The sequence below is a fragment of the Choristoneura fumiferana genome, chromosome 26 (assembly GCF_025370935.1).
Source record: "Choristoneura fumiferana chromosome 26, NRCan_CFum_1, whole genome shotgun sequence".
Classification (NCBI taxonomy): Eukaryota; Metazoa; Arthropoda; class Insecta; order Lepidoptera; family Tortricidae; genus Choristoneura; species Choristoneura fumiferana.
In genome coordinates, this window is record NC_133497.1 from 4,508,873 (window position 1) to 4,518,460 (window position 9,588).

At 42.9% G+C, this 9,588-nt stretch overlaps 1 protein-coding gene across 1 annotated transcript in view; it reads left to right on the forward strand.

The window, feature by feature from the left end:
• Positions 1–6,697: 6,697 nt before the first annotated feature.
• The window catches only part of LOC141443110 (uncharacterized), a 5,834-nt gene continuing 2,943 nt past the window's right edge, over positions 6,698–9,588 (forward strand). The window contains exons 1-4 of the mRNA XM_074108320.1: positions 6,698–6,706; positions 7,282–7,366; positions 8,022–8,176; positions 8,785–8,894. Of these exons, the coding sequence (XP_073964421.1) occupies positions 6,698–6,706; positions 7,282–7,366; positions 8,022–8,176; positions 8,785–8,894 (359 nt within the window). The remainder of the gene's footprint in view (positions 6,707–7,281; positions 7,367–8,021; positions 8,177–8,784; positions 8,895–9,588) is intronic.

Sequence of the window (9,588 nt, forward strand, 5' to 3'; positions counted from 1 at the left end):
CCGGTTTTCAAATTTGAATAACCGAATATACCGGTATTGCTCATCAAGCCCATACCGCATAGCCCTAACTTTGGTTTGGGCATTCCACCGTTATCCAGTCGTAAATGGGTTTTATGTCACGATCTTCCTGTGTGCTTCTTGCATGACCAGCGTCACTCCATTCTTCGCTACAGTGTCGGTCCTCAACATCTTCACGCAGTCCTTATCCTCTTGTCTTATAAACAGTGTTTGCTGCAGTCATCCGACAAGGCTTCGGGAGAGGGCATCTGCATTTCCATGTGACTTTCCACTTCGGCTCGATGGAAAAGTAATATTCCTGCAGTTGTTCGATCCAGCGTGCCACCTGAACCTCGGGGTTCTTGACTCTAAAACCACTTTAAAGCAGCATGGTCAGTCCTGATTCGGAACTTGCGTCCAAGCAAATATTTGCTGAAATGCTGCAAAGTTTTAACGACTGCCAGTAATTCTCTCCGAGTGACGCAGTAATTTCTCTCGGGTTTCGATAACGATTTACTGAAATAGGCTATCACAACTTCCTGATCTCCTTTGTTTTGTGACAAGACTCCTCCGATGCCAGTATTGCTTGCATCAGTGTCAACAACAAACTCGTTATCCGGGTCGGGATATTCCAAAATCGGTGTTTCACAAAGTCTCTGTTTGAGATCTGAGAAGGCTGCTGCACACTGATCATCCCAATTAAATGGTCGTTTCTCTTCCGTCAGCTGGTGCAAAGGCTTTGCTATATCCGAAAAGTTTTTCACAAATCGTCGATAGTACGAGCAAAGTCCTAAAAAGGCACGCACTGCTGTCTTGTCTTTCGGTGTTGGCCAGTCCTTAACTGCACTTATCTTCTCAGGATCTGTCTGGATGCCTTCTGATGAAATTACATGTCCCAAGTAGTTAACCTTACGCTTGAAGAATGAGCATTTCTTCGGACTTAGTTTTAAATTTGCGTCACGCAACTTGGACAAAACTTGCTCCAGTTTCTGAAGGTGGTCATCGAAATTTTTACCTACAATTATGATGTCATCCAGATACACTAGGCAAGTATCACCCAGGAGTCCGGCAAGTATTTGCTCCATTAACCTCTCAAAAGTTGCCGGTGCATTGCACAACCCAAACGGCATAACATTAAACTGCCAAAGTCCTTTACCAGTTGAGAAGGCTGTTTTCTCTTTATCTTTGTCCTTGATTTCCACTTGCCAGTATCCACTTTTCAAATCCAAGGTGGAAACCCATTTCATGCCGTTTTAAAGTGTCCAACGTGTCGTCTATCCTCGGCAATGGATAACTGTCCTTCTTGGTCACGTCGTTGAGTCTACGATAGTCAACGCAAAATCTCATAGTTCCATCCTTCTTTTTCACCAAGACTACTGGAGAACACCAAGGGCTGGTTGACGGTTCTATTACTTTGTCCCTCCTCATTTCCTTGATCATGTCTTCGACTTCTTTTTCTCGAGCTACTGGAACTCGCCGAGGTCGCTGTCGAATAGGCATGACATCTCCAGTGTCGATCTCGTGCTGCACTACTCCAGTTCTCCCGATATCACTATCACGTGCAGAGAAGACACTCCTATAGCGCTTTAGTAGATTATGCGCCTTGAGAAGTTCTTCCTCCGTGAGATCATCCTCGCAGTTTTCCAATAATTTTTCAATATCCACAACTTCTTCTTGCAACTTGTTCTCGCTTGGCCCATGGCAACTCCGTATCCAAGAGATTGCCCTCGCATGTTCCCATAAGGGTTCCTTTATTTAAGACGTGTTGAGTGTCACTTAAATTAAGAACCCTTATAAATGCTGCAGATGACGTCATTACCACTGTGCGAGCTGGTATCCACGGCTTACTGCCAGCTATTTTCTCTATTAACACGCAGGAATGAGATCCTTGTCTCATACCATATGGCAACTTCACTGGAACTAGGGCTTGCGATCTCGGTTGAAGTATAGTCCTTCTAGCGCAGAAGACATGTCCACCCACTTCACCCTCTATAGGAACTTCATAAGCCCCAAATTTCAGCACGCCGCCTTTTAAGTCGATCTTACATTCGTACTTCCTCATAAAATCTAGACCAATAATGCAGTCGTCTACGATGTCAGCAATGATGACTTTGTGCCAGTACTTTTTTTCCCCAATCTTTACTGACACTTCTTGCTCCCCTTGGACGGAAATGTACTGGCCGGTAGCCGTTTGCAGCTGAAGATGCATTGGTCGGACTAGATGATCTCTGATCAGGTGTTTTAGCAGTTGAGAACTGATCACAGTCCGAGAAGCTCCGGTGTCGATAGTAAGGTGACATGGTACTCCACCAATTTCTCCTTTGACAGCCAGACTGTTCCCGTCGTTCGCCTGGGAGATCATAACTGGGACATTGTGACCACCAGCCAGCACTCGTCCCATAGTCCTGGCTTTTACTCGTTTCCCTGCTGCTGCCGCTCTGGGCTACCAGAGCTTGCTGGCCTCTCCATTTGGTCCGAGTCTCGTCGCCTCCAATGTCTTTTCGGGCAGCCAGATTGCATGTGTCCTCGTTCTCCGCAGTTGTAACATCGAGGTCCCGTTTCTCGAGGTGGAGCAATCGGCTCCCTGGCAGCGACTTCGCGTACCCTGAAGGATCTTGTTGGGTCCTGGCGTACAGCTTCCACCTCGAGAGCATGGGCAAGCGCATCCTTCAAACTCCCATGGTGACCCAGTCGTACAGCAGCCCTCACTTCAAAGTCTCGAATCCCATCTATGAATGTCTGCACTAGCATTCCATCCGTAAAAGAGGATGAATCTCGGTATGCTTTTTGGACCAGTTTCTCTATTTCTAGGGCCCACTTTTGTAATGACTCATTACGACCCTGGGTCCTATCCTTCAGTTGAGCTCTGTAGACGTGCTCTAGATGACTGTCACCGAAGCGTGCTTCTAATGCTTCAAGGAGACGGTCATATGTTCTTATCCTTTCCCAACGTTTCCAAGATACTGAGAGCTTCATCCCGTAGCGCCAAACTCAGTGCCGTTTTGCATAGTCCTTGCTCCAGCCATTCGTTTCCGCAACCAACTCGAATTGGTGCTTGTATGCGGCCCATGAAGAGGTACCATCAAATGGCGGTAGCTTAACTTTTCACCTCCTGTGGCTGGTGCACCCGATAAACTGTGGTGCCGTTGGCCACTTTAATCTCCAACTTCTGGAGGCGATTCTCGTGGCTTCTACCTTTTCGTTGACACTGTTGAGGCGCTGTTCATGATTTTCGACTTTAATGTCAACTGCCACAATTTTATCCTGGACCTCAGCCATCTCCTTTTTCCATTCTGCGGTTGCGTCGTGTACCTCACGAGGAGTTGAACTGATTCTTTTGTTCCTCCTGTAGAATCCTAGCTTGTTCTTCCTGAGCTTCCTTCTGGCCCCGTAGCTCTTGCTGCAGAATTCTAGCTTGTTCCTCTTGAGCTTCCTTCTGACCCGTAGCTCTTGCCTTTAGCTTGTTCCTCCTGCCTTCTAGCTTGTTCTTTCAGGAGGACCAGAATCGCATTGAAGTCTATTTCCGGCTTTGGGGAACTGCCACCGCTGTATCTTGACGCTGCGGCGGTGTCTGTAGGGTCCCCAGCTGCGGCGCGGCTTCGGGTCTGCATCCTCTCCTTCTCTTTCTTCTCGCGGAGTAAGCGGCATTTTCAATCCCACTTCTGACACCAAATGTTACGTTCGTGGGGTGGGTTCGTGATTGAAAAGCACTTTTAACACCGATGAATAAGAGTAGGATTTATTTTCCACACTGTTACTTAACTTTACAAAACACTAAAAAACAGTTCACAGTAATTTCGCACTCTAAAACTCACTTACAAGTCGCTTTGATTCTCTTCGATGTTTATCGCTCGGTATCGCATTCGAAACAACTCCTCCGCCGCAACCTCACCCGGCTTATATACCCCCGGTGAATCGGTCCACAAAGTTCGAGAACAGTCCAGCTAGGACGTCATACCTACATCTCGAATGTTCCGGAAACGAGTAGAGTGTCTGTCTCTTTCATGTGCTATCTCTCTCACACAGTTACTAGAATATTCCGGAAACAGGATCATCAGTCTGTTTCTCTCACACATATAGGCTATCCTTGTCACACACCTTCTCGAATGTTCTCAGTATAGCTGTCTCTTTCTAATCGTGCTATCTCTTTCACTCCTATGGAAAATTTCGCCATAACCTGAAAACGGGTTTTCAGGTTATGGCGTCATCGGATAGAGGGTGGCCTGAAACGGACTGAAAACATGTTTCAGGCGCCTGAAAACGACGGCAACTTGGTGAAATTTTGATAAACTAATATGTGATAGAGCATCCTCTGAAACGGCCTGAAACCGTATTCCAGCCTACTGAAAACGCCTCCAATGGGCGAAAAAACGATCAAAGTTTACCACCTAACCCACCGCCGTAACAATAAGTAACTAAAAGTGTACAAAAAGTTGCCATAATAATCTTTCATCGCAATGCCCTGTAAAGTATTGATGATACAAAAAAAAGTTTTACGATTTAAAATATATCAAAATCTAAAAAAAACTACACCAGATACCATTGTGTCCAACTATGGTAGTTTATGTCACTATAAGTATTTTTTACTTTTTAATAGGTGACAGAAAATGGACTAAAATCAGACCGTGTTAATTCAACCTTTGTATAATCCTTATCAATAAATATTTTTATTTCAAGACGGTCAATACCTGTAGATTACTTTTTGAATTATTCAATCGGACATGCATTCAAAAGATATTACGAAATTAAAATCATCTAACAAAAATGCAATTTACTCTACGTTGACGCGCCCCGTTCGCGCGGGTTGGCTCGGTGTAGTTTTTTTTGCGAAATGGAGCTGAAAAATGTGTGCGAAGTGCCCTTGATTAGAGACCTTTTTAGAGTTCTGGGCAAAAGGGTAATAAAAACGGGATCCTTACTAAGACTCCACTGTCCGTCTGTCTGTCTGTCACTAGGCTGTATCTCATGAACTAGTTTAGTTATAGTTACTCAGATGATGTATTTCTATTGCCACTATAACAACAAATACTAAAAACAGAACAAAATAAATGTTAAGGGGGCTCCCATACAGAAAACGTGATTTTTTTGCTCCTATTACTAAGACTCCACTGTCCGTCTGTCTTGTCACTATCTCATGAACTACTTTAGTTTATACTTTCTCAGATGATGTATTTTAACAATAAAACAAATACAAAACAGAACAAAATAAATGTTAAGGGGGCTCCCATACAGCAAATGTGTTTTTTTGCCGTTTTTGCGAATATCTAATGTTGTATAGGTACGGAACCCTTCGTACTACGGGAGTCCGACTCACACTTGGCTGTTTATTTGTTACTTTGCCCGTGCGAAGCCGGGGCGGGTCGCTAGTTATTAATAAATGAATAAAAATATCGTTGCTGTGTGTGGCGAGCTTGTAGTCTCGTGTCGTGACCATCGTTGAGGATTGCTTCAACCTGAACCATGAGGGAGTCATGAAGACACTTTGGGAAAATAGTGTGCTGGTTTCTCAAATTCTTAAACGTCATTTATGTATACCTTCCGCCGCCTAACTTTGCCTAAAAGTTCATTGCCACGACTAGTACCACAAAAACTATAAAGGTATAATTCCAATAATTGAATAGGCACTATACCGTTAAGCGATTCGAAAACAATCCGGGAGTAACGTAAAGACGTCGCATAAAAAATGTATCTCAAAAATGTGTCAAAACTGAGTATTAAGTAATGAACTTTTAGGCAGATTTATATGGCGCGTCTGCCTGTACCTCTGCAGCTGCGCGCTGAGCGAGTCCGCGAGTGCGGCCTGCGCGCGCAGCGCCGCCAGTTCCGCCGCTTCTTGCTCCAGCTGGTGATTGCTCTCTTTCAGTGACTCCACCTGGGGGACACAATACTCATAGTCTCTTTATTCCATTGACACAAACAATTATGCACTAGAACAAGTCTAACATATAAAGTTACATTAACAAAAGATAAAAAAAAAATACAGAAATAGGATTTGAATTGAACGAAATAATCTTAATTTTCTCAAACATCCAAGGAAATATCGTCCTTCTCTTCGTGATCATAAAACGCCAAGTACGTCTTTGTATAGCACTTTTTGAAGATTCGTTCTAATTTCAAATTAGGGGATAGTAATGGAATTTCATACAACATTGCCGGTGGCCAGCAAAGAGATTGTCTTTTGTTTTAGTGGGTTTTTATTTCTTTTATTGACTATCTATGGCTATGTCTTCGCAGGCTTCGCCCGCGTGGAATTCGGTTATCGCGCGCTGTTCCCTCGGGAACTGTGCATTTTTTCTGGATAAAAAGAAGCCTATGTCACTCTCTGGCCCATAAACTATCTTTATGCCAAAAAAACGGACAAACATACAAACACACACACTCACATTTATAATACTAGTATATGGATCTACCCAGATGGGTACTAAATTTGTAAAAAAAACAGTATACAGCTCTCTCCCTCTTTAGTTCCGCACTGACCTCAGCAGTGAGTGCCGCGAGTGCGGCGCTAGCGGCGTCCTTCGCGGCGCGACTCGCGTCCGACTGCAAAGTCACAGCGGCCAGGCGCCTCCCCAAGTCTTCCCGCTCATGCCGGCATAGAATCAGCGCCGCCTGACTCTCCTTCAATTCACTCTCTGTAATATACAAGGTGCCATAAAATAAAACCCACTAATAACCCCTTCAAGCTGCGTTCCCGCCAGAGATGTGCGAGGCGTTGCAAGGAATGTATTTTGAACATGAAACTACTGTGAGACTCACATTAATAGTAGATTGTACAACTAGAGCATAAAACGAGCCATTTTACCCAAGACGTTCATATAGCCACCCGAGCCGGTATGGCGAGGGTGGATAGACACGTCGAGGGGAAAGTGGGTTTAATGCTCGAGTTTTACACTCTGCTTTTCACTTCGATGGCGAGGAAACGAACACGCCTGATTACCTTGATCTTAGACGAAGATTTTATTTTATGCACTAGTGCATAAAAAGTCATTTTATGTCGCCTAGATCCAGCATAAACACCAACTTTACGAGCATGAGAAGTGAAAAGATATTTTAGGTGACAGAGAGATATTTTATTATTATTTTAACGTCATTTGTAATAATTGGACTGTAACGCATTAGGATTTAATTTTATTTGAAATTTAAATAGTATAAATTTATTATTTATTTGATTATAAATTTTGATTGTAATTAATTAAAATTTCTGGTTTTCACATGTTGTATTTATATTATTAACTGATGATTATGTTGAATTGTAATTAATTTCAATTTTTGAGGTGTACCTAGCTGACGGCTCAGGTGTCGGAGTTGGAGGCAGCGCGGGACGCCGCAGCGGCCAACGCTACTGACTCGTTGCGAGCCAAACAGCTAGGTACACCTCAAAAATTGAAATTAATTACAATTCAAACATAATCATCAATTAAATAATATAAAATACAACATGTGAAAACCAGAAATTTTAATTAGATCACAATCAAAATTTATAATCAAATAAATAATAAATATATACTATTTAAATGTCAAATAAAATTAAATCCTAATGCGTTACAGTCCAATTATTACAAATGACGTTAAAATAATAATAAAATATCACTCTCTGTCATCTAAAAATATCTTTTCACCTCTCATGCTCGTAAAGTTGGTGTTTATGCTGGATCTAGGCGACATAAAATGAGTTTTTATGCACTAGTGCATAAAATAAAATCTTCGTCTAAGATCAAGGTAATCAGGCGTGTTCGTTTCCTCGCCATCGAAGTGAAAAGCAGAGTGTAAAACTCGAGCATTAAACCCACTTTTCCCTCGACGTGTCTATCCACCCTCGCCATACCGGCTCGGGTGGCTATATGAACGTCTTGGGTAAAATGGCTCGTTTTATGCTCTAGTTGTACAATCTACTATTAATGTGAGTCTCACAGTAGTTTCATGTTCAAAATACATTCCTTGCAACGCCTCGCACATCTCTGGCGGGAACGCAGCTTGAAGGGGTTATTAGTGGGTTTTATTTTATGGCACCTTGTATATTACAGAGAGTGAATTGAAGGAGAGTCAGGCGGCGCTGATTCTATGCCGGCATGAGCGGGAAGACTTGGGGAGGCGTCTGGCCGCTGTGACGTTGCAGTCGGACGCGAGTCGCGCCGCGAAGGACGCCGCTAGCGCCGCACTCGCGGCACTCACTGCTGAGGTCAGTGCGGAACTAAAGAGGGAGAGAGCTGTATACTGTTTTTTTACAAATTTAGTACCCATCTGGGTAGATCCATATACTAGTATTATAAATGTGAGTGTGTGTGTTTGTATGTTTGTCCGTTTTTTGGCATATTGATAGTTTATGGGCCAAAGAGTGACATAGGCTTCTTTTTATCCCGAAAAAATGCACAGTTCCCGAGGGAACAGCGCGCGATAACCGAATTCCACGCGGGCGAAGCCTGCGAAGACATAGCCATAGATAGTCAATAAAAGAAATAAAAACCCACTAAAACAAAAGACAATCTCTTTGCTGGCCACCGGCAATGTTGTATGAAATTCCATTACTATCCCCTAATTTGAAATTAGAACGAATCTTCAAAAAGTGATATACAAACAAAGACGTACTTCGCGTTCTATGATCACGAAGAGAAGGACGACATTTCCTTGGATGATTGAGAAAATTAAGATTATTTCGTTCAATTCAAATCCTATTTCTGTAATTTTTTTTTTATCTTTTGTTAATGTAACTTTATATGTTAGACTTGTTCTAGTGCATAATTGTTTGTGTCAATGGAATAAAGAGACTATGAGTATTGTGTCCCCCAGGTGGAGTCACTGAAAGAGAGCAATCACCAGCTGGAGCAAGAAGCGGCGGAACTGGCGGCGCTGCGCGCGCAGGCCGCACTCGCGGACTCGCTCAGCGCGCAGCTGCAGAGGTACAGGCAGACGCGCCATATAAATCTGCCTGAAAGTTCATTACTTAATACTCAGTTTTGACACATTTTTGAGATACATTTTTTATGCGACGTCTTTACGTTACTCCCGGATTGTGTTCGAATCGCTTAACGGTATAGTGCCTATTCAATTATTGGAATTATACCTTTATAGTTTTTGTGGTACTAGTCGTGGCAATGAACTTTTAGGCAAAGTTAGGCGGCGGAAGGTATACATAAATGAAGTTTAAGAATTTTGAGAAACCAGCACACTATTTTCCCAAAAGTGTCTTCATGACTCCCTCATGGTTCAGGTTGAACCAATCCTCAACCGATGGTCACGACACGAGACTACAAGCTCGCCACACACAGCAACGATATTTTTATTCATTTATTAATAACTAGCGACCCGCCCCGGCTTCGCACGGGCAAAGTAACAAATAAACAGCCAAGTGTGAGTCGGACTCCCGTAGTACGAAGGGTTCCGTACCTATACAACATTAGATATTCGCAAAAAACGTCAAAAAAAACACATTTGCTGTATGGGAGCCCCCCTTAAATATTTATTTTGTTCTGTTTTTAGTATTTGTTGTTATAGTGGCAATAGAAATACATCATCTGAGAAAGTATAAACTAAGTAGTTCATGAGATACAGCCTAGTGACAGACAGACAACGGACAGTGGAGTCTTAGTAATA